A 25,272-nucleotide genomic window follows, 5' to 3' on the forward strand; every position below is an offset into this window, starting at 1 on the left:
AGATACTGAAATCTGGAGTTTCCTTGGTCTACCCTCTGCTCAGTTTTTTCCCCCTCACTTTTCTGTTTTGTTTAAAAGATATTTAGAGAAGAGAATCTGTATCCACTTCTGGGAACTAATGTTATGACGGGTAATATATAGATACTGAAATCTAGAATCCTCCCCAGTTCACTTTTTGCTTCCTGTTTTTCTGTCTCTGTACTTTTGATTTTTCCATTTGCCTCTGCTAATAGTTTAAAAGTATGTCTGTGTTTTTAAGACAAATATTGTATGATTCTACTTATATGAGGTTCCTGGTGTAGTCAAATTCAGAGACAGAAAATAGAGTGGTGGATGCCAGGAACTGGGGGAAGGGGCAATGGGGAGTTGATTAATGGGTATAGAGTTTTAGTTTTGCAAGATAAAAAGAATTCTGGAAATTGGCTTCTGAACTGGACACTTAAAAGTGACTAAGATGGTAAATTTTATGTTATGTGTATTTTACCACAATTTTAAAAGGTATCTTTTTATAAAAATACTGATGCTTTCAAAAATATTTCTTGATTTTCTTAGCTTTTGGCTCATGTAGCTTGTTGACTCTTGTGTGTTTAAAACTTTCTCCAAACTTGGCACTGTCTGTTACACCACGTGCATGCTTTAATCTTTATATTTGACCATTTTTTAAAAAGCAGTGTTCTGCCTTCTTTAAATGTTTCCTTAGGCTGCTTTTGATTGGGACACATTATGAAGTTGGTGGTAATTCCCTTGGCTGTGTAGCTCTTCCAGTTACCAGATTTTCTGTTCTACCTACTGTACTGTTTTCGTAGAAGTGGTATGTTACCCGTCTTATACTTAGGGTGCCATTTCTCCAAGGGGTACAGGTGTTTTATAAACTTTAAACCCTTAAGTGGGGCGTGATTCTCATCACACCCTTCTCAGGAAGGTAAAATATGCGCCAGCCATCATGGCCTGCCGGTCATCTTGCCTCACCCCTCCCCAGAGCCCTGAAACCGAAGGAGTCTAAATGCTAATGGTTTAATGGAATGTGAATGCTGGAAATGGGAGGATCCACCACTGGGCTTTCCCTTCCTCTTAATATTATGGCATGGAATCTTTCTACTTCATAAAGGCTGTCGTTCAGTTAAAAGAAGGTTAAAGAAAGTAACGGCAGCTAAGTGAAAGAAATCTAATAAAACTTAGATGTTTCTGAGCCAAGGTAGAAGGAGCTTTATGTGAAAAGATATTTAGCAGCATTAGAGGCCTCTGAATTTTGCCTGGGGTTTGTGCAGTTTTTCTTCAGTGGACACCTAACGTGTAGCTTTTCCACTGTGGCAGCTTTATTTACAATACCTGGACATTTGGGTCTCTGCTGAGGAAGCTTGTGGTGACTGGGGTACTCTATCTTGTGTCTTATTTTTTAGCATTCTTGTTGATATAATTTTTATTACCTATAATAAAAACTGATACGACTTTAATGCTGACCTATGTCTGTTCTTTGCTTTTTAAAATTCAGCTTCAAAATCAGGTTCTTTTGAGATGCTTCTCTGATACTCTGTACTTCAGAAATTACCTCTGGGAAGGGCATTTATTTAATAAATAAAACAGCCATTACTACCTCAAATTCTTTGCCTAATGAGTCAGTGTATAAGTAAACATAGAGGTAAACCCACAGGATTTTCTTGTTTGTTAGTATTTCCTTAAAGGCAGTTTCATGCTTTCTTTCTGTGTGTCTGTGTGCCTTTTTACTGGTGAATCTATCAAACAGACTAATCTCAGTTCTGTGGTTTGCAAACTGTCTAGAACAGCAATTTTAAACCCATGTGCCGCAAGAATTTTTAAAACATGTAATACCTGATTGTTTAGTCAGGGGCACTGACCTCTTTCCCTTAGCTTGCCAAATAAAAAAGGACAACAGGCAACACAACAATAGCCATTCAGTGTGAATGGATCAAAATTATACTTATTTTTATCAGATCTTCAGTAAGTATATGTTTTTTGATGTGCTGTAGAATTTTAGTAATTATTTTATGTGTGCCATGAGATGAAAAAGGTTGAAAATCGCTGGCCTAACATGTTGATGTTTAGTGGATTAAAGGATTTTAATCACATATAAATACAATTCTGTTCTTGCCTGAAGTGTCTAATTCTTTTCCTTCTTCTTTTCTTCTTTATTGTATTAGAATTCTTTAGTTTCATTGGTCCTCATTGTTTTGAGACATATGCAAGTTTAATACTCTCTTTTATTTGAAATAATGATTTGCCAAAGTTCACAAATTAGTTTTTGGCATTTCTTTCTTCTGTAAAGTGAAAGCTTCAAGAATCTGGTGAGGTTCCAGTGGGAAAAAATAATGTCCAGTAGTTCTGTATTTGAAAATTTAAAAGAAATGGACTGAGCATCTTGTCCGGGCTCCCAGTTCAATGCTGTCTTCAGTTATATGTTGTTTGGAATAGTTCGTTATTAGCAGTGTATTTTTACCCATAGATAATCATATAAACTATACTTACTATAGAATATGACTTCTGGAATAAGTGCAGAATTGTTACCAGGGAGACCCAATTTAGGGGGCTCCTTCTCTGTTCTTGCCTTTCTTGCAAAAAAATTCAGACAAGAAACAACACATATAGTGGAAGTGAGATAATAAGTTTATTTATGAAATACACTTGAGCACAAAGCTGCAAGTGGGCACTCAGCTAGTCAGACTAGCTCAGTGCCCCGACTATTGGGATTATAGGGGTTTTATGACCATACCCAGTTTCTACAGTGGGTTCCCCCTCCTCCTCAACCCCCTTCCAGACCTTGGGATTAATACACAGTTTTGAAAGCCTTTCTTTCCCAGAGAGTGGAAATGATACATCCAGGAGTTCAAGAACTTCCTTCCTTCTGTGCTATCATGGGTTTTCTTGTGATTTTTGGAACATCTGGCAATCTTTCTCGACCAGGCTCAGGGCTGCTGAGTTAGTGGGTGAGACATGTCTCCCTCCTCCTCCCTGCCTTGGTCTGCTATCTATCCTAACAGAATGACTTGCAAATAGTAACCATCAACATTTTTTTTGAGATAAATTACTACTATTTTTAAGAATTTCAGATTAATATATTTCATGTTTTTAGATTAGCAGAAAAACAAATACTGGAAAACATTGCATTTTGTCCCTCATTAATCTTTAGCATTGACAATAGAATGAACTTGGGAATTCTATCTTCTGTTCATTCTAGAGAATATTTTGTTATGTTTTTCAAATAAAAGCATAAGATCAGAACAGTTAAGGGAAGTAACTGGGCAGAGAATATTTGTTGGCAGAAGTTTTTGTGGCAGATGGTATGGAAAGAGGAAAAGCTCCAATCTGATGTGTGCACAGCCACTTTATAATATCTAACATAGAGTAGATAGATAATAAATAGTCCTATCTCTTGGAGTGAGGAGGGGCGATATGGCAGGTGGACAGGCATGGTGGGGTGGGGTGGTTAGGGAAGGGGAGTTTGGAAAATAGGAGGCTGAGGATGAGTCAAGACAATAAAACAAGCTGAAGATTCCTGCAACTGCAGCTTTCTTGAAAGTGGGCTCTTCCCAAAAACCTGTCTTGATTTTAGACAGAGAAGATAGTGGCCAGCAGGTGGCGCCAGACTGCAGCTAGGACAGGTTGAAATTTTGCAGTCCAAATCTGGAGTGGGTGGGCTGGCTCGCTGCACAAATTTCCCCTAGGTGTTGAAATGAATTTTTAGCACATTTTATTAAGGTTTAAAATATTTTTTGAAAAATTTGTTTTGCTTCTTACTGTATATTATTTTTTAAAATATATATTTTAATATATTTTTATATTGATTATGCTATTACCCCTGGCTGGTTTGGCTCAGTGGATTGAGCGTCGGCCTGCGAGCTAAGTGTCGCTGGTTCGATCTTCCAGTCAGGGCACATCAGAGAAGGAAAACTCTGACTCCAAAAAACCTCCGCTGCCTTGCGGCATACCTCTTCAGGGGAAAGGCTAAGGGAGTAAACCCCGACAGAAAATCCGGAGCCGGAGTCCCTAAGGCGGTTTGACGTTGTAGTCAACACCGGCAACTCCTGTGGCGCACCTGAAGCCAAGCTGTATTGACTCCGTCTTTCCCTTGGATCCTTCAGCTGCGAAGAGAGGGGGGGTCTGCTGCATGGGCAACAGCAGACCCTCCATATCACCCTGCCCAGGCTCTGTAGCTTCAGCTTCACTGGAGAGGACACTCCAGCGTCATCGCAAGATGTCGATTCAACACGGGAGGAGACAGATACCGTGTCACTCCCGAGTCGGACTGCACAGCCATTCTCGGCGGTGCAGATAGACTCTTAAGAAGCTACACCATCGTCTCTCGAGACGGACGGCTGCCGATATGATTACAGTTGTCCCAATTTTTTCACTCTCCACCCAGTACACCTCTTCCCTCCAGCATGTCCATGGGTCATGCATATAAGTTCTTTGGCTATTCTATTTCCTATACTGTTCTTAACATATTCCTGTCTATTCTGTACTTACCAATTTGTACTTCTTAATCCCTGCACCATTTCTCTCGTTTCTCCCCTTCCCCCTCCCAGCTGATAACCCTCCAAATGATCTCCATACCTGTGATTCCGTTGCTGTTCTGCTTGTTTGCTTAGTTTTTTTTTGATTCAATTATTGATAGTTGTGAATTTATTGCCATTTTAATTATCATAGTTTTAATCTTTTTATTAAATAAGTCTATTTAACATTTCCTATAATAATGGTTTGGAGATGATGAACTCCTTTAGCTTCACCTGGTCTGGGAAGCAATTTATCTGCCCCTCAAATCTGAATGATAGCTTTGCTGGATAGAGTAATCCATGTTGTAGGTCCTTGCTTTTCATCACTTTGAATACTTCTTGCCAGTCCCTTCTTGCCTGCAAAGTTTTTTGAGAAATCATATGACAGTCTTATGGGAACTCCTTTGTAGACAACTCTCTGCTTTTCTCTAGCTGCTTTTAAGATTCTCTCTTTGTCTTTAAACTTTGGCATTTTAATTATGATATATCGTGGTGTGGTCCTCTTTCTGTACATCTTCTTTGGGACTCTCTGTGCTTCCTGGACTTGTATATCTATTTCTTTCACCAAATTAGGGACGTTTTCTTTCATTATTTTTTCAAATAATTTTTTAATTTCTTGCTCTTTCTCCTCTCCTCCTGGCACCTCTATGATTTGAATACTGGTATATTTGAAGTTGTCCCAGAGGCACCTTACCTTATCCTCAATTTTTTGATTCTTTTTTTCTTCTTGCTGTTCTGAGTGAATGTTTTCTCTTCCTTGTGTTGGAAATCATTGATTTGATTCTTGGCTTTATCTACTCCACTCTTGATTCCCTGTACATTTTTCTTTATTTTACTTAGCGTAACCTTCATTTCTGCTTGGGTCTTTTTTATGCTGTTGAAGCACCCAATGAGTTCCTTGAGCATCCTAATAACCAGTGTTTTGAACTCTGCATCTGATTGATTGCTTATATCCATTCTGTTTAGTTCTTTTTCTGGGGTTTTGTTGTGTTCTTTCATTTGGGCCATGTTTCTTTGTCTTCTCATTTTGGCAGCCTCCCTGTGTGTGTTTCTATATATTAGGCAGAGCTGCTTTGACTCCCTGTCTTAGTAGCATGGCCTGTTGTAGAAAAGCTCATCCATAAATTGGGAAGGAGCCTTAGGTAATCACTGAGGTGGGGCAACCTACGTGAACCAGGTTGATGGAGTCTCAGATATGGCATTGCTGCTCTGTGTATCTGTGTGGGGGAGGGCTCAGAAAAGGGACAATGGCTGCTGCCTGGCCTCTGGAGGAAGCTGTCCCCGGCACTTGCCCTGATGCCAGACACTTCAGTTTTCCTCCATATGCCACTACTGCCCTTGCAGCTGCTGCCCCAGTGCTGGATCCCAGAGTGAATGAGTCTGCATAAGTCCATTGTGGGCCCTTTAAGAGGAGACACCTGAGAATCCTGCAATTTCTTCAGTTGTGCCAATGCTTACTAGTTTTTACAGCCAGAAGTTATGGGAACTTATCTTCCTGGCACTGGAACCCTGGGCTGCTCATTTTGTGTGGGGCTGGGGTCTCTCCCTCCCAAGGTACCCCTCCTGATTTTTATCCCCCACACATAGGTGTGGGACTGCCTGTTTTGTGTCTCCATCCCTCCTACCCACCTGGATGAATGTGACCTCTTTAATTTCTTGGTTGTCAGACTCCCATACAGTTTGATTTTCTGACGTTTCTGAGTGGTAGTTATTTTGTCGTCTAGTTGTAATTTTTGCTGTGGTTGTGCGAGAAGGTGAGCCATGTTTACCTACACCTCCATCTTGACTGGAAGTCTGTATATTATTTTGTTGATACAGATACATCTTTGCCTCCATGTGTTCAGCTTTTTTTTCCTTTTATTTAAAAAGCCTCATCACTCCCAAAATATACAAATAGTCTTTCTTTTTTTTTTGAAAAAGTGTGAAGTCTTCAAGGGTTTACTTTCTTATATTTCTGTAACCTCTGTGGAGTTTATTTTATATGTGATATGTGGTAACTATTTACCTTCCTCCCTACTCCCACACCCTTGTTAACTAATGATTCCAGTACCCTTTATTGAATAATTTTCTTTTCCACAACTGATTTGAAAGTACCATTTATATATATAGGTGGGTCTTTTTCTGGGTTTTGATTTCTGTGTCAGTGACACGTTGTTTTGATTGTTGGAACTTAATAGTGTTTTAATTCTTGTTCCCTGGAAAGAGACTGAGATGGAGGAATGGGTGCAGAGGTTTCTTTTGGGAGGCGTACCTGCAGGGAAATGAGGAAGGCCGGATAGGGCAGAGGGAGAGGCTGATTGCAATGCTGTTTTAATGGAGACCTCAGCTGATCCTTCAGGGAGCTCTAGAGCAGGGCTGGCCCTTCAGAATTGTCCAATTTTAGGTAAAGGGGCTGAGCCTCTGCCAGTTACTGGCCCATGGACATTCTGCTGGGAGGGGTATAACCTTGGGCAAGGCTGCCCCCTACTGCCCAGGGCAATATTCAATAAGGGCATAGCTGTGAGAAGCCAGCAGCCCATGCTGCTAGCAGCTGGATGCATCAGCCTTGGGCAGTGTCTGCTGTATCAGTATTTGACCTGTGGAATCTCCAGGCATTTCTCATAATTCTTTTTTAAAACACTTTGTTTCCTTATTTTCATTTGTATTAGTGTTGCCTTTTATGGAGAGAGCAGATTCCTAAAGGGCAGGAGTCATCTTAATATATATAAATTTTGACACCATCGTCGTCGGCAGCCGTCCGTCTCGAGAGACGATGGCGTAGCTTCTTGAGAGTCTATCTGCACCGCCGAGAATGGCTGTGCAGTCCGACTCGAGAGTGGCAATCCCTGCCGCACTTGTTACAGGTGAAGGCAGATGGCTGTTGTTGCTGCTGTTGACGCTGCTTCCGCCTCGATCTTTTCTGGGCCGCCTCCTCGTTGCGCGCAGCCTCTGCGCGTGACGTACCCTGCCTGACAGCGAGCCTCCAGGCTAGGCGGTCGTCTGCTTGAACTTCCCATGTGTTGAGATTGATGGAGCATTGTGTCATGTCCTTTTTGCAGATGTCTTTGAACCGCAGTTTTGGGCGCCCTGTCATCCTCTTGCCTTCTGCTAGCTCGCCGTAGAGGAGGTCTTTGGGGATACGGCCTGCATCCATTCTTTTGACATGGCCGAGCCACCTGAGGCGTCTCTCGCTGAGAACTGCATGCAAACTGCTCATATTGGCTCGCTTCAGCACCTCGGTGTTGGGGACCTTATCCTGCCAGGCGACATGCAGGACGCGTCGCAGGCACCTCATGTGGAAGCTGTTGAGTTTCCTTTCGTGCCTTGCGTAGGTGGTCCACACCTCGCTGCCATAGAGGAGAGTGCTGAGTACGCAGGCTTGGTAGATGCGCAGTCTGGTTTTCTCAGTGAGGCTGGAATTGTTCCACGCTCGCCGGTTCAGTCTGGCCATAACTGTGGCTGCCCTGGCGATTCTCCGGTTGACCTCCAAGTCGACTGACAGAGAGCTCGAGATGGTGGACCCGAGGTAAGTGAAGTCGTTGACAACCTCCAGGGTGTACCCGTCGATGGTGATGCATGGGGGAGTCCCCGTGCCTTGAGCCATAACATTCGTCTTCGTCAGGCTGATGACTAGTCCGAACTCCTTGCATGCGTGGGAAAGGCAAGTGACTAGCTGCTGGAGTCCCTCTTCGGAGTGTGATGTCAAAGCTGCGTCGTCGGCGAAGAGCATCTCACGGATGAGCACCTCTTTGACTTTGGTCTTGGCTCGTAGACGGGCCAGGTTGTAGAGCTTGCCATCGGATCTGGTGTGAATGAAGACACCCTCGCTGCAGTCCTTAAAGGCGTATTGGAGGAGCATGGAGAAGAAGATTCCGAACAGCGTAGGCGCGAGGACGCAGCCCTGCTTTACTCCGCTGCTGACTGGGAAGGCCTCAGAGGTTGCGCCGTTGTAGGACACCGTGCTGTGCATGTTGTCGTGAAAGGACATGACCACAGCAAGCAGATGTGGTGGACAGCCAATCTTCCGTAGCAAGCTGAAGAGACCGCTTCGACTGACCAGATCAAACGCCTTCGTAAGGTCGATAAAGGCGAGGTAGAATGGTTTATGCTGCTCGTGACACTTCTCCTGCAGCTGGCGTAGGGAGAAGATCATGTCCACTGTTGATCGGCCAGCTCTGAAGCCACACTGGGACTCTGGGTAGACGCGGGAAGCAAGGGTCTGCAGGCGGGCAAGAGCGACCCGGGCGAATACTTTGCCGACGACGCTGAGGAGAGAGATGCCCCGGTAGTTGTTGCAGTCGCTGCGGTCTCCTTTGTTCTTGTACATGGTGATAATGTTGGCATCTCTCATATCCTGGGGGATGTAACCCTCCTTCCAGCAGCGACAGAGTAGATGGTGGAGCGGCTGTAGCAGGACTGGTTTCCCACTCTTTAGGATTTCTGGAGGGATTCCGTCGCTTCCTGGTGCTTTCCCGCAAGCGAGGCGGTCGATGGCTTTGCTGAGCTCTGGCGCAGTAGGTGGGGTGTCTAGCTCCTCCATGACTGGTAGGTCTGGGATGGCGTTAAGAGCAGTGTCTGTTACGGTGTTCTTCGTTGCATACAGCTTGAGGTAGTGCTCGGTCCACTGCCGCATTTGCTGTTCCTGGTCAGTGATGACCTCACCTGTCTTGGACTTAAGGGGGGCGATCTTGGAGGGGATTGGGCCTGTTGCCTTCTTGATACCCTCATACATTCCTCGTGCGTTGCCTATATCGGCGGCTTCCTGAATGCTTCTGCACAGGTTTAGCCAATAGGTGTTGGCACAGTGGCGGGCGGTCTTCTGGACTTTGTTCCTGGCAGCCCGTAGAGCTTGAAGTGTACTGGGAGTGGGCGTGACCTTGTAAGCCAGTAGGGCCTTCCTCTTAGCCTCGATCACGGGTTCCATTTCTTCCCAGTGAGCCTCGTACCAGTCAGCATTCTTCCGCTCTTTCTTCCCGTAAGCAATAATGGCGGAGTTGTATATGGCGTCGCGGAGACGTGGCCAATTGGATTCGATAATGTCATCTGCCGCCACTCCCTCGCCGAGTGCATCTTCCATCTTGTTGATGAATTGCTGGGTGTTAACTGGGTTGCTGGCACAACTGGTGTTGATGCGTGGGCGACCCTTCATCTTGGAGTGGTGCAACCTCTTCGGCATTATGCGCACCTTGCTTACCACGAGGGCATGGTCCGTGTCGCAGTCTGCACTGTGGTAGCTGCGGGTGAGGAGGGTGCTGCCAATATCCGTTCTTCTGGTGATGACGAGGTCAAGCTGGTGCCAATGGCGGGAGCGGGGGTGCCTCCATGACACCTGGTGGATCTCTTTGCACTTGAAAAATGTGTTTGTCACGCACAGGCTGTGGTGACACGAAAGCTCAAGCAGTCGTTGACCATTCTCATTGATCTTTCCTCTCCCAAAGTTTCCAAGGCAGGTGGGCCAGGCCATGTGGTCGGCTCCTACTCTTGCGTTGAAGTCTCCAAGGAGATAGAGAGTGTTACTTCTGGGGATCTTGGATAACGCTTCGTCCAGTGCATGGTAGAACTGTTCTTTCTCTTCGATAGTGGCGCAGAGGGTTGGGGCGTACGCGCTAAGAATGCTGACTGAGCCGAAAGTTGTTGACAATCGGAGGGTAAGTAATCTCTCTGTGCCTCCTGTGGGTGGCTCTATGGAGTTAACAAGCGTGTTCTTCACAGCGAACCCAACACCGTGCTGTCTTGGTTGGTCCAGAGACTTCCCTTGCCAGTAGAAGGTGTAGTTGGTTTCTCTGATAGTTCCGTTGTCGGCCAACCGGGTCTCCTGTAGAGCCGCAAGGTCGATGTTTAGTCGTGCCAGTTCCCTATCGATGACAGCGGTTTTCCTGGCACCCTTGATCCACGGAAGGTCTGCAGTAAGTCCGGGGCACATGGTCCTGATGTTCCAGCTAGCGAGGCGAAGAGCCGGAGGCTTCTTTCTTGTTGTTTGCTTGGAATTAACTGGTGCGGGTGTTTTGTGGCCCACTTTTCGAGAGGCGCCTCTCTGATCCCCACGCACCCAGTGGGGCAGGCGAGCCATGGCGAGACGGCACCTAATTGGCTGGGGCTGCCCAGCTTGAGGCGGGCGGTAGCTGTCCAGTGAGGTGCGATGACCTCTCCCACCGTCAGAGGAGACCCCTGGCGCTCGTTTCCTTCGCCAATCGGATGAGCTTATAACCGGTATCTGTCTCCACCCGTGTTGAGTCGACATCTTGCGATGACGCTGGAGTGTCCTCTCCAGTGAAACTGAAGCTACAGAGCCTGGGCAGGGTGATATGGAGGGTCTGCTGTTGCCCATGCAGCAGACCCCCCCTCTCTTCGCAGCTGAAGGGTCCAAGGGAAAGACAAAGTCAATACAGCTTGGCTTCAGGTGCGCCGCAGGAGTTGCCGGTGTTGACTACAATGTCAAACTGCCTTAGGGACTCCGGCTCCGGATTTTCTGTCGGGGTTTACTCCCTTAGCCTTTCCCCTGAAGAGGTATGCCGCAAGGCAGCGGAGGTTTTTTGGAGTCAGAGTTTTCCTTCTCTGATTTTAGAGATGTCCTTCCTCTTTCCTCCTTTACAGGAGTAGAGATGGCCCACTTGGTGTCTGAGCCACCTGCCCCCTCCAGGACCTGATTCCCTGATTCTGATCAGAGGGGGATGGGTGGAAGGCTTGGGCTTGATCAGCTCTCAGGAGTCAAGGTGGTGGAATAGGAATACAACCACCACCAATTTGGACACAGCTGATTCAGCCCAGAGTCTTTTTGAAATCAAATAATGTAAACCACCAACCAGGTTGCTTCTAGAAAGATGAAAATGTGTCCTTGTAAGCCATGGCATTCATAAGCGGCTTCTGTTGCATTGCCAAAGTTTTTATCAATGAATCATCCAAATTTCACTAAAAAATTTGTATTATATGCTTCAGATTTCACCAGGAGACTGTGACTTTCCATGGCCTGGGCACAAGCAGAGGGAAGACAGAGAGGACTGGAAATGCTTGGGGAGAGTTTGGTGTGGTGGCTTTGAGGGGAGAACTGGGGAAGCGGCCGGCCGGGCCTTTTATGGAGAGAGCAGATTCCTAAAGGGCAGGAGTCATCTTAATATATATAAATTTTGACACCATAGGAAAGCTGTATATTTGATAATCATATCACAATCATTTTTGGCATGGTTTTTGACAAATATAAAACAATAGATTTTAAAAGTCAGTGTAGAACTATGAGATACCACTTAATATCTACTAGGATCGCTGTAATAATGATAAAAAGGACAATAACAAATGTTGGCAAGGATGTAAAGAAATTGGAACCCTCATACACAGTTGATGGGAATGTAAAACGTTATAGTTGCTGTGGAAACAGCCTGGCAGCTCCTCAGAAGGTTAGATATAGAGTTAATACATAATCCAGCAGTTCCACTCCTAGGTAGGTACCAAAAAGAAATGAAAATACATGAAATGAAGCAAGTGAAAACAATGCTTCATCAGATTCAGGACTTTTTGCTCCTTTAAATAAGACATTCTTTTTTGTTTAATCTCTTCTGCTATTCATACTTGTTGCATTTCTACATCACATCTGTAGTTTTTAATCACATTCGTACACATCAGCTTAATTAAATAATTATTAGAGTTGTGAGGGTCAGTCAGAAAATTTTACAAAGAAGGAAGCTGATGCTCAAAAGTTTCTTTTTTTTTTTTTTAAATGTCTTTTATTGATTATAATGTTACATTTGTCCCAATTTCCCTTCCCTCTGCTCCACCTCCACCCGGTGTCCCCCCTCCCTCCAGTTGTCCCCCGCTTTTAGACCATGTCCATTAGTTGTGCATATAGTTCTTCTCAACCTCTATTCCATTCCCTCCTACCATGCTCCTTAATTCCTGTACCATCTCCCTCCCTCTCCCCCGCCCCCCTCCCTGCTGACCTCCCCCCAGTATGTTCCCCATACCTATAGTTCTTTTTCCACTCTCGTTGCCTGTTTAGTCTGCCTTTGTTTCAATTCCCTAGTTTCTGTTGTTGTTTCTTGTGATGCAGTTTTCATTTTAGTGTTCATAGTTTTGACCCTCCTTTTTCTAAACCAGTCCCTTTAACATCTCATATAACAGTGGTTTGGATCTAATGAACTCTTTCAGTTTTATTTTGTCCTGGAAACACTTTCTCTGCCCTTCTATTCTGAATGACAATTTCGCTGGATAGAGTACTCGTGGTTGTAGGTTTTTGCTTTTCATTACTTTGAATATTTCTTTCCAGTCCCTTCTTGCCTGCAGGGTCTCCCTTGAGAAGTCAGCTGATAGTCTAATTGGGACCCTTTTGTACATGATTCTTTTCTTCTCTCTTGCCGCTTTTAAGATTCTCTCTTTATCTTTAACTTTTGACATTTTGATTATAATGTGTCTTGGAGTGGTTCTCCCTGGGTCCAGTTTTTTTGGAACTCTCTGTGCTTCCTGGACCTGTAAGTCTATTTCCTTCCCCAAGTTTGGAAAGTTCTGCTTTATTATATTTTCACTTAATTTTTCAATTTCTAGTTCATCTTCTTCGCCCTCTGGCAAACCAATGATTCTTATGTTGGGCCTTTTATAGCTGTCCCAGAGGTTTCTGATCCTCTCACCCTTGCTTCCCGTTTCCTCTCTCTGCACTGGTTGACTGTTTGTTCCTTCTCTATGTTCTGGTTTGTTGATTTGAACTCTGGATTTTATTTCCTTACCATCTGTCTCGTATGTGGTTTTGTTCCTTTCAGTATGAGTGTTTTTCGATTCTTTCTCATCTTTTTCCAGATCTTTTGTTAATTCTGTAAGCCACCTGATAACAATGGCCCTGAACTGAGCCTCTGACAGGTTTCTTATTTGTTCATCTGTCAGATTCTTCATCTGTTGCCTGGTGAGCTGCGCCACCGGGATTTCTACAGTTGTCTGCCTCATTTTGACAGATGCGTTTTGTTTTCTTGGGCCGGCTATAGGGGGCGGTGCCTGTGTACTCGTCACAACCCAGCGACCGGCGCCTGTCCGCGACCTATTTCGCAGCCCTGTGGCGCTTTGTTTGGGGGCGGGGGTCCAAGATGGATTCACTCAGTTATTCCGCTAGGAGACCGGGATTCATCCTCCCGCCCCCTGGGCCTCACTGTTCGAGGGGATGTGGTGGCTGCTTCTCCCAGCGTTGGGGTCGCAAGCCGCTGGGGTTTGACTGCATCCAGGATTGTCCTCCCTGCCGCTGGGATTGTTCTCCCTGCCGCTGTCCCAGGTGCGACCGCAAACAGCACCGCCCCCTTTCGCTCTTCCTACCTGCCCAAAGGGCGCCGCTGGTTTATAACTTCATACGTTGGGCTTCTGTGTAGTTTTATTTTCTGGAATTTCTAGTTATCTTTTGTTTTGAAGTAGTTGTACTCCTCTCTAGTTGTAGAGGGAGGCCGAGCATGTCCGTCTAAGCCTCCATCTTGGCCGGAAGTCCAAAAGTTTCTTTATAATAAACACATTTCGTTGGTGCAAGAACCAGAGGTAGAACTTGAGTCTCCTGATCCCACCCAACACTCATTTCACTGCACGAGAGTGAGTTCACTGCTGACACTATCCCCACGGTTGTCACCTCCAGTGAGGGCCTCTGGGGGGTATCCTTGACCACTCAGGTCCCAGGCCAAACAGTCTCACAGCTGAAGAGATGAAGCTTGTGAATAAAAAACATGGATCTTCTAGTTTTTAGGACCCCTCACACATGAAATTCGGTGTTCCCCCTTAAATTCTGTCCCTTTATAGCAGTTTAAAAATTATAATTGGATATTTTATGTTTTGTAATATTTAATTTCTCTGGGAAAGAAAACCTCCTCGTGTGTGTGTGAGCACAAATGCATATGTGTGACAGACTGTGTGGTAAAACAGATTTAAAAAATTAAAGTTTTAATGATAATATTTTCTTATTGTTTACTGTAATTCTACCAACTTTGCTTTCAGATGCTTCAAGTTTGGTGAAAGTTATGAATAAGCAAACTTCCCATGAAATCTGCCAATTCTCCTATGACTCTCTAGAACCATTCTTATTTCATTAACCTTGAAGTATTCAGTCTCTGCTTTAGTGCCTTTTTTTTTTTTCAATTAAGTGAATATTATTTACTTTCTGTTCATTTGGCTTTGATCAGTGGCATAAAATTAAACATTTAAATTTATATTAAAGAGAAGTTTACGTCTGTTAGTTTCTATGTTTGTCCATGTTTTAAAAACATTTTATTTATTTAAAATTACTTTTTGTGAAATAAGTTTCAAGGGACTGAGGTTTTTGAAATCCTCTCCAAATTCATAAGGTAGTATGTTGGGTGGGAAGAATATTGGATTGTGATTTGGAGATTGACAGATGCTAATTATTACAAAAGGATTCAAAGGGACAACTCCCTTTGAAGATGGACTTCACCATGAGCTACACTTGACTGCAGAGCCTGGACATCCAACGTGTGTGGAGGCCTCGAGGGTGGAATGCTCGCGCACTTTCAGGGATAAGCGTTCTGAGACAAGTGTCCCGAAGCAGAACTCTCTGCTGTCTTGGGGCCCTGCTGTGAGATCCCTTGAGCAGTGCAGGGTTAACTCACCAGGTTGGGTTAACAGACCCTACACATTCTAAAGAAAGGTCTGGCCCTTACCCAGCTCCTGGGAGATAACCTCTAAGCCTAGGAGCATTATGCCCGATAAGAGTGTCTTTGTAGATGCAGATACTTCAGGCTCATGATGTGATTTATGACGGGGTCATTGGCTACACTGTATCAGTTTGGCCTCTGAAGGGTCTGGAGGTTGAGATACTGAAGTGAGTCACATGGGTGATCCATGTCTACGTGAGCAACTCCCCAGTAAAAACCGTGGACACCAAGGTTTGCCTCCCTGTTTGGCAATACTATACATATGTGTTTTCACACATAATTTCTGGGATAAATACATGCTATTTACTATGATTCCACTGTGAAAAAACAGTTGGAAGCTTATGCTTGGTGGCTTTGTACTCAGCCCTACGTGCCTTTTGCCTTTGGTGACTTTAATCTGTAACCTTCACTATAATAAACCATAACCATGAGTACAACAGCTTTTCCTGAGTTCTGTGAGTCCTTCTAGTAAGCCATTGAACCTAAGGATGGCCTGGGGCTCCCCAATATACCCCTGCAGATGACAGCTTCCAAATTATTGTAGCACCAAGAAACTTGAGAGAGTCAATGGCTTACTGGAGAGCATCAAAGTGCAGTGGAAAAGGCTCGTGGCCAGAGGTTCTGTGTGTAGTTCGATAGGTGGGGATTAAAGAATTATAAAAACTAAATTAGTGTATAAATGTAAAGACCACCCTGATACCTATATATTTTTGGTTATATTTTAAAGTTATTAATTTTTCTAGGTTGGTGGAACTCTCTGGTCTGAACTTCCCATGGATTCCAACTGAACTTTGAATAAAGTCCAACTTCCTCCATGGCCACATTAGAGCTTCCCTCCTCTCTGTTCACTCTACTTCAGCCACGCCGGCCATGCTTCCATTTCTGGAGCATGCCAGCCTTTTTTTTTTTCCTGCAGGCCCCAGGGTCTTTGCACTAGCTGTCCACAGAGCTGCTCATAATTGGCTCCGTCTCATTCATTTGAGCCTCAGCTCATATCTCATCCCTTTTGAAAAGTCTCTGATGACCACCCATCTAAAGGAGCCACCTGTATAAATCATGCTTTTTATTTTCTGTATTTTATGATGTTTGGATGTCTTAAATAGCTTGCTGGCTGGCTCAGGGCTAGCTAATTCTTAGAGACAGCAAAGGCTCTGCTGGAAGCATGCCTTTTATACGCAGACCACCCAATCCTGAGTCCATAGCCCTAGCTGTCTCCCCTCACTCTCACACATCAAACCCATCTTTCCCCTGCCCTACCGCAGCCCAGGGCCGGGCACCAGACAGCTAAAGACTGTCTCTACAGCCCAGAGCCCAAGGAAATTATTCAAACGAGCCTGTTCAAAACTGTTTATTCTGCCTTTCCTTTCTTGTAGAATCCCCAGTAAAGGCCTAGACACTGGATTTCCCCTGCCTCCTTTCTGCTTCTTGAGCAACACTGGTGTCACCACATGGTCCTGTGTGTCATGACATGCCCCCTCCTCTCAGGACCTATAGGTAATAAAAATCTTCTTTCAATGGCATTGGCCTTTCCATGTCATCACTCAGCTGTGCCTCTAAATTAATTCTAGGTCTAACTTTAATGCCACCCACAAACCGCCACTCTGTTTATTGTCTTCAAGGCGCTTAGCATCAGGATGTCCTTTTGTTTGTCACTTCGCGGTGCCCTGTCTCCCTCCTTAGCACGTAAGCTCTGTGAAAGCATGAGTGAGATTTGTCTGCATTTCCATAGATTCTCAGTCCCTAGGATTGTAGTGGCCACTTAATTGATATTTTTTGACCAAATCAGTGAGCAATAGATGCTAATATTGCCTTTGACCACATGAACCTATCTGCATTCCCCTACAAATATAAGAAATGGGACTGAGTTGGAATTATTCTATGCAAAAAACATGAAAGCACCAGTTATAAATGTTCAGTTAATATTTGTGAGCGCTCTCCAAGTGGCATATTGATATGTGGTTTAAAAGAACAGATCAGAGAGATTTGCAGAGATAAGGTTAGGATCATTACATATCAGTTTCAACACTGTCTCCCTCCTTCCTCTTGGATTAGTCCCATAACTGAATAGAAACCCACCCTTTGGGTAGTTTTATTGTCTGTACAGCTCTGTGTGAATATCACTTTAAGTCTAAGAAAGGACAGCTACATTTTGTACAATTTGGTTTCCTCATCAAGTAAGACCATGTCTGGTAAGACATCCATGTCAACACCTGGAAATTCTCACCACTGCTGTCAGTAAACTCTCCAGTGAACCAAGAAGGAGGTGGGGACGGCAGCGGAGGAGGCAGAAGGAAGATGAGCATTTCATTAGGGAGCAGTGCTGACACACTGGCCGCAGTGTGTGACCCGAGGCTCTCAAACTGTCCCCGGAAGTTGTCTTTTTTGTATGACATAACAGTAATCAGATTTCAAAAATGCCTCAACGTTAAGTAGAATTATTACTAAATAAAGTGTTTTATTATTGAGAAAATTCTTGATTATTGTTATTAGATGAATGGGAACAGTGCCATAGAACCCAAGTGGCATAAAAATAAAAAAGTATTTTCTATTTGGCATACATTTATTGAGAAAGCTGCATTTCTGAGGACTCATGAATTTTGTCTAAGATTGTAATGTTTTTGTTTCACATATCTAATGGGGGACACAATTAGACATTTTTGACTCTGGTGGCCTCTGGCTAAGATTGCATTAGAAATAGACAATAAAAGTAATTCAAGGATAATCATAGTGCCCTTAGAGAACCCCAAACATCTTTTCTGCTTAATATTATCAGATGGAGCTTGAAATAACATTTTCATGGATGAAATATAATATGGATAATCCATCCATAGAGGATTGAGGGTCAACTAAGTCTCTAGAGGTAATATTTGATCTGAGAAAATGATGTTTTAGTCCCTTTAATTTCCCCCCTTTATTAGGGATGAACCCATTAGTGAAGAGAGTTATAAACATCAGGTGTACTTTGTAATACAGAACTAAAATTCTAAAACAGAATTTTTGCTTTAAGCTTTCTTATTTTTGGCATATTGTTTAAGTATATTTTCAAAAGGAAAATATTTAAAAATTAATCATTATAAATATCAATTATTAAAATAAGTTAGCATTTATTGAGTGCTTATTCAATAAGTACACTTTATTGTATTTTGTTTACTCTTTATAATAACTGTTTGAGAGAAGTACTATAATAATCCCCATTTTACACAGGAACTTTAAATGTATAAATTTTAGCTATTATGAGGAGGAATAGACTTGTTATTATGTCAGAGTATGGCAAATTAGGGATTTAAGTGAGAGTGTTTTTATTCATTCTGTATTTGTCTCATTTTGAATTTTCAGGAAAACCTTGAAAATTTGGATGGAAATCCATTAAATTTTTAAAAATTTTCATATAAATTAAAAGTTGTTAGATGGTCATATGACTGTACCACAGACATGAATATTTTAAATGTAAGACAATACTGTCAATAATAACTTGCTAAAGAAAGGTTTATTGAACACAAAGAATTGACACTAATTTCTATAAGGCAATCAAATGAGTCATCATGTTTGTATGTGACATTCTTTCAGATGAATGGGGAGATACCACTACTGATTGCTAGAGATTATATTTCAGTAACAGAAAGACAAAAAGACAGATTTTTTTTAGACATGCTCATTTTTCTGGACAGATATATAATGCCATGCCTTCTCTTCTCAGAAAATATTTGACATATGCCAGATCTTGTGTCTAGAATTAATTGCTTTGTGATTTCTCTTCCAGGGAGTGGAGCCTGGTGCTCAGTATTTTGCTGCGTTGGTCTACCTCCTCAAGAACTTTCTTAACCACTATGGCTTTGGCCGGATCTAAAAAATTAAAAATTAAAAGGAGATTTTAGAGAGTTGAGAAAAGATGAACAAGATCACAACAGCTAAAATGTGGAAGCAACAAGTGTCCATCAATGATGAATGGACAAAAACATAGTCTAAACATACAAGGGAATGTGATTCAGCTCTAAAAAGGAAGGAAATTCTGATACACGCTACAACATGGATGCATCCTGGGGACATCATGCTAAGTGAAATAACACCGTCACAAAAAGACAAATGCTGTATGGTTCCACGTATATGAGGTACTAGAGAAGTGAAATTCATACAGAAAGCAGAATGGAGGTTGTCAGGGGCCAGAAAGGAGTGAACGGAGAGTTGTTGTTTGATGGATATGGAGTTTCAGTTGTAGAAAATGAAAAGAGCTCCAGAGATGGATGGTGGTGATGGCTGCCCAAGAATATGAGTGTACCCAATGCCATTGAGCTGTGCACACTAAGATGGTTAAGGTAGTAAATTTTATGTTCTGTTCACTTCACCATAATACACTTTTTAAAAAAGATAATGAATTATATCAATTAAAGGAATAATAGGATTTTTACATAGGATAAACTATGCAATAAGCACAAATACTTAGACTCATTTTTTGTGAATTTTGATTTCTTGATTAGCTAAAGACATGGTGACATGTTATTTTGTTTAAAATCAGCACACATCACTGAAGTTAGACAGTATCACACACTGATATCTACTACAAATCTTTATTATATCTATTCTTATATATAATATATATTCTGGCACTATAAAAGCAATCAAGTTGTGCATTGAAAATGAAGTAGTAGAGCATAAAAATAGATTTTACTTTTAATTACCTTTGACTTGACTTCCCATATTTCCAGATCCATAATCTTTAGACTTGTAACCTCCAGACTTGCAAGCCCTGTAAATACATATTGTTGAAAACATTACAAAAGAGTGAGTTGGAGAGAACCCCTTCAATTCTAGATTCACTGTTATGTTTTCTTTAGATGTTTGGTGAGAACATGTTAGTGGGTTACACCTGCTTTAGCTTCCAGAGGTGGTTTTTAAATTTTCATACCTTAAATACAGGGCTTGTTGCATTTTGGTTTTGTAGGATATTGCTAATTTGTATCTTGGCAGTGGAGTGTCATGTTTAATATTTAGCATCTATGATAACAATGTGGTCATATCTGTTTATATTCACTTTCCAGAGACCTCAGTTTCATGCAGATTTTAGTATATTTACTTCTCTGAACATTATTTCTCCTACCTGTCATCTCCACCAATGAGGAGGCAGTAGGTCTCGATTTCTTTCTCCAGGTGGACCTTGATGTCCAGGAGCTGCTCATACTCCAGTTTCTGGCCCTCGGTCTCGGTTCTGACCTGGTGCAGCTGCTCCTCCAGGGCCCCGATCTGAGCCTGGATCTGGGCCAGCTGCGCACAGTAGTTGCCTTCCGTCTCCGTCAAGGAGCACTCCAGGGAGTGTTTCTGTAAGGAAACAATGAAGAAACTGAGACAAATATACAGACATACGAGCTTGCTTTGATATATGACTTTCTCCTCTTGTTTTAGATTTCACATCGACAGATGGTCAAGGAGACTGTGACACTCTTAAAATGAGCAAGTCTTTCTTTTTGGAGGAATAAACCTAAAGACATTGATGTTGCTGTTTAGCTGTTCCATATAAAATCTTATTCTTTATGCTTTAAGTTAATTACATAAAATAATATATGGATATATTCTCAACATGGTTAAGAGCTTTAAAAGCAACTGTCACATATTTTAAATGACAGCCTAGGAGGTGGTAAGAAATTGTCCCTTCCTACCGTGGCTAAGAGAGACTGAAGTTCAATTTCCAGTGTTTGAAGATTGCGCTTCATCTCAGTCAGCTCATTCCGGGCAGAGGTTGTGGCTCCCACATCCTCAGAGATCTGCTGTTGCAGTGAAGCGCTCTGAAAGGTATAAGTGAGGGAGCAAATCTTAGTGGTGTGAACATCACCAAAATGCAGCAGGCTTGTTTTCTGGAAAAGGCTCACCTTCTCATTGAACCAGGCCTCCGCGTCCCGGCGGTTCTGCTCGGCTAGGGCTTCGTACTCAGCCCGCATGTTGTTCAGCAGAACCGTGAGGTCCACCCCGGGTGCCGCGTTCATCTCCACGTTCACGTTGCCCCCAGCGGCGCACTGCAGAACTTGCATCTCCTGGAGACAGAGAAGTGTGCAACTCAGCTATGCCGGGACCGCGTATAAAGTCTAGAAGCTTAGTTTTGTAAGGGTTCTTAGCCTTCACCTGGTTCCATCTCCCAGGCTGTGGAATGAGCTCCCTCTACATTTTATAGTTCCTGTCCAGGGGACATAACTTTCAACGACAGTGAACTCACTGAAAGAGCCTGTTTCATTTCTGGAGGTTTAATTGCTCCAGAGGTCTGCTTATGGTGAAACCAATTACAGGTTGTAAACTCTTGTTCTTCAATCGGTTTTAGTTTTGCTGCACAGAAAAAGTCTTATTTCCTTTTCCAAATGAAAGTCCTTAAAATATTTAGAACAAGTGATCCCTCGTCTCTAATTCTATTCATTTATAGCTTAGCTGTCTCCACCTTGGTGGACCGGTCATTATTTCACTTTGACATCAGCTTTGATGTGTTCTCCACTCAGCTATCTCCTGAGCCTGGCATGAACATGGTGGAAGGGCTGAATCTGAATACTTCTGAACAATTGAAATAATTATGAATAAATATTTGTTTATATTTATTTACAATTATAAACTCATTTATTTATTATTGGTAAAGGAAGAACATCCTCTTCTAAAGAACCGTAGCTATCTATTAAGCTATTAATCTTACACAGGACATTATAGTGTCTTGATGGACTTTGGTGTCAAACCAATCTCTGTGAATTTTGGTTCTGCCCTGTAGTAGCTAGGTGAACTTGGGAACGTTGCTCAATTTCAAATCTCAATTTTCTTATCTGAAAATTGAGGATAAAAAAACATCCTTCTTCCTGTTGTTGAAAGATGTGAAATAGTAATAAGACCAACAATACTACCTGGCATATAAATAATAAGTAAATGCTAGTTATTATGATCATTATCATCATTAGAGGCCGGAATCAGTTTTGTATATTATTTCATGTTATTTCTTCTGAGGTGTGTGCTGTTGGGATGCAGTGAGTCAGTTCTAAGATTGTGGATGGCAGACGTCACTGCTAAGACTGTACGCAACTAAAACAACACAGATCAGCTTATGTCTCTGCTGCAAGAGCCCTTCCCTACCCAAGTCCCAGGACCCCGTCCTAATGACAATAATGATGCTTTCTGTCCTCCCTGTACCAAGTCCGTTGGGTGATTCTAGCATTTGTTCCTCCCTGGTGGTTCTTATACCTTCTCTATCTCCAGGTGGGATTTTTACTTTTGAGGACTTAGGAAAAAACGTCCCCAGTTCAAGCAGAAGAAGAAAAAGATAAAAAGATCTGTGGGAGTTTGTCTGTGAGTCATTGCAAAAAAATTAATTGATTCAATACATCAAAATTTAGTTGAGTAACTACCAGGGGGTTATAGCCATACTTGAACCTGTATATTTATATAATTGTTTTCTTCAAATAGATTTATAAGACAGCCTCATGACTAATCAAGCAGCATTTGTAGCTTGATCTTCTCCTTTAAGTATTTGGCTTGACTATACAAGTTTTTTGGCTATTTAAAAATATCAAATTTCTTTTCAAAGAATAAAGGTATCCTCAGAAAACAGAGGTCCTGAAAGCAATCCCAGAGGTGTTTGTGGAGTAGTGTTGATCTCATCCAATTTAGAATCTGGCTTCCCACGGTAACCACTTTGGCCATATACTATTTGTTTGGAAGTGTAAATTTTGATGTAACAGTTTAATTTCAGCCTCATTATTTTTATAGTCATACCTATTAAGAATATGTATTAATATTAAGTATATGTACTTAATGTATGTATGGAATAAATGTTTAAGCATTTTAAATCTGCCACTGTTATATAGAACTTTAGATCTAGTTTTCTTAGGCTGTTCTTAAAGTATACATCTTTTATCTGATTGGATGTAATCTTTTAAGGATGCCCTTTTAACTTAGTTATAATTATCTAGCCAAACACTGTTCTTGTAATCCCGATTGGACTGGGAAACATGATTCTTTTTTTTTTTTTTTCCCATGGGAAACAATGAGAGAGCAAGGGTGAATCTGGACAAATACTTCACCACTTTTAAAGACTACTCAGGCCTTGTGCCTGTCTGATAATGGATCATTAGGGCCAGAGTCAAGTACATTACCTCCTGTGAGGTAGATAGTGTCTGAGAGGGGAAGCAACATGTAGACTTTCAGCGCTTACCTCTTTATGGTTCTTCTTGAGGTAAGTCATCTCCTCACTCAGGGTTTCATACTGAATCTCCAGGTCTGTTCTGCACAGTGTTATTTCATCCAGAACTCTGCGCAGCCCATTGACATCAGTCTCTACACTCTGGTGAAGAGCCAGCTCATTTTCATACCTTAAAGAGTGTTAATGATTTTCCAATTTGTCACATGGTTGGAGAAACAGTCACCGATCAGTGATCAAATACTAGAGATCTGGAATTTTGAAGTGGCAGAATAGGCCACAACACAAGAGACATTTTCAAATTTTACAATAGGAATTATTATTTTCTTTATTCTGAGGCATTTCTTCAACAAAAAAACTAGGGTATTAAACATTACTTTTATAGCAGTTCATACTTTATATTTCATGGCAAAAGCATAAAAAAGTAACAACATTCTGTTTATTTTATATCCAAGTGTTTTACAGTGCTGCAATAAGAGTTGGTAATATTTAATGGAGGGATCAAAAAATAAATTCAGTTTAATGCTTCACATTAATCTCTGTGGATTCTTTTACTCTGCAAGGGTCTACTTACTTGAGTCTGAAATCATCAGCTGTCAGCCTGGCATTATCAATCTGTAGAACAGCATTAGCATTGCTGGTGGTAGAAGCGATGATCTAGAAATGGGGAGTTTGATTTTTTAAAGGTAATTTATCATAATCAATAAAAAACCAAAAAGTGTTTTCTTTAGATTAGGAAATGGAAATAATCAAAATTAACATAGTTACTAGATAGTGACATTTTAAATCACGAGGTTAACCAACTGAATCTACTTAATGCTTATTTTCAATGCTAAATTGAAATTCCTTTTAAGAAATTATAAGTAGAGATGATAAATGTTTTTAGTATTCAGTGAGGAAAGGAAAAGAGTATTTAGAAATGTAAATTCATAAAAATGATTTTGAACTGTAATTTCTTACCTGACTTTTGAGATCATCAATTATAGGGAGATATCTACTATAGTCATGATCAAGACCACGGCAAGAACCAGGCCCAAATTTCTCATACCAGCTCTTGATCTTCTGCTCTAGGTCAGCATTTGCCTCCTCCAGAGCATGCACGTTGTCCAGATAGGATGCCAGGCGGTCATTGAGGTTCTGCATGGTCACCTTTTCATTGCCAGAAAGGAGGCCCCCCTCATTCACAGAGAAGCCAGCACAGGAATTGCTTCCGCCTGCATTTCCTCCCAACGCACTGCCCCCAAAGGCACAGGAGAAGCCACTTCCAATTCCAGGCAAGCTGGAGGCATTTCCAGCCCCAAAGCTGGCTCCCCCACTGGAGAGCCTCAGTGATCCTGTACTGGGACGGGGACAGGCCCTCCTGGAGCCACTGGAAAGTCGAAGAGACATGGTACCCGCCAAGTGCGTTGCAGAGCTGTACTTGTGGAAGCCAGAATGGAATGCCTTCTCGTCTCAACTCTTTTGTTTGCCTTTTTATAGACAATTCTCAAGTGTGTTCTGGATGATATTTTGCCTACACAGAGTAAAACGTGGCTTGCCAGCCTCAGCAAGTTAGCATAATTGGATGATTCTTCCTAATTAGTAACTAACTTTGCTGGGCTCATTTCTGTAGGAGGGCAGTTGCCCTCAGGTTGGTGGTTATCTGAGAAATGGGTCTGGGTGGAGCAATTTCAGGTTCCTTATTACATTTTAAAATTGTGAGTGAATCATTCTTCACTTCTCTCCTTAGAAGATAAAACTCATCAGTCTACCGCACCATAAAAATCTGGCATCATGGTTTTGGGTTGTTTATGCTAAGGCAGGTTTTGATGTTTTTGAGATTCTTATTTTATTGTCACAATTCTCTCCACAGAACTGGAATCATGGTTTCCCCAGCCTAGTCCTTGAATTACCAGTTCTGCTCCTACACCCTCTTGCCACTGCTTCCGATGGGAAGTAACTTCCATTTTGGCTGACATGTATCGTATTTTGTTGACACTTATTATGTCTAGGGATAGCTGCCTTCTCT

The 25,272-nt window shown here is 42.3% G+C and overlaps 1 protein-coding gene and 1 long non-coding RNA gene across 2 annotated transcripts; one reads left to right on the forward strand and one right to left on the reverse strand.

The window, feature by feature from the left end:
• Nucleotides 1-18,842: 18,842 nt before the first annotated feature.
• Nucleotides 18,843-24,653, reverse strand: KRT25 (keratin 25). The gene is made up of 8 exons (XM_090257211.1): nucleotides 24,225-24,653; nucleotides 23,839-23,921; nucleotides 23,280-23,436; nucleotides 20,971-21,132; nucleotides 20,761-20,886; nucleotides 20,205-20,422; nucleotides 19,786-19,853; nucleotides 18,843-18,952 (listed from the first exon to the last, which is right to left on the reverse strand). The coding sequence occupies exons 1-8, from the start codon at nucleotides 24,651-24,653 to the stop codon at nucleotides 18,843-18,845; spliced, it is 1,353 nt and encodes a 450-aa protein (XP_090113337.1).
• LOC149998425 (uncharacterized) lies at nucleotides 18,874-24,824 on the forward strand. The gene is made up of 2 exons (XR_016507195.1): nucleotides 18,874-19,422; nucleotides 24,336-24,824. It is a non-coding gene; the product is annotated as an uncharacterized LOC149998425 (long non-coding RNA).
• The last annotated feature ends 448 nt before the right edge of the window (nucleotides 24,825-25,272 follow it).

The sequence above is a fragment of the Furipterus horrens genome, unplaced genomic scaffold, assembly GCF_987537825.1.
Source record: "Furipterus horrens unplaced genomic scaffold, mFurHor1.1.pri manual_scaffold_11, whole genome shotgun sequence".
In the NCBI taxonomy this organism is placed as follows: domain Eukaryota; kingdom Metazoa; phylum Chordata; class Mammalia; order Chiroptera; family Furipteridae; genus Furipterus; species Furipterus horrens.

Coding starts and splice junctions, on each gene's coding strand:
- KRT25 (XM_090257211.1), bottom strand. CDS start 24,653: ATGTCTCTTCGACTTTCCAGTGGCTCCAGGAGGGCCTGTCCCCGTCCC. Junction 23,922..24,224: donor TTGATGATCTCAAAAGTCAG/GTAAGAAATTAC, acceptor CCCCATTTCTAG/ATCATCGCTTCTACCACCAG. Junction 23,437..23,838: donor GCTGATGATTTCAGACTCAA/GTAAGTAGACCC, acceptor ACACTCTTTAAG/GTATGAAAATGAGCTGGCTC.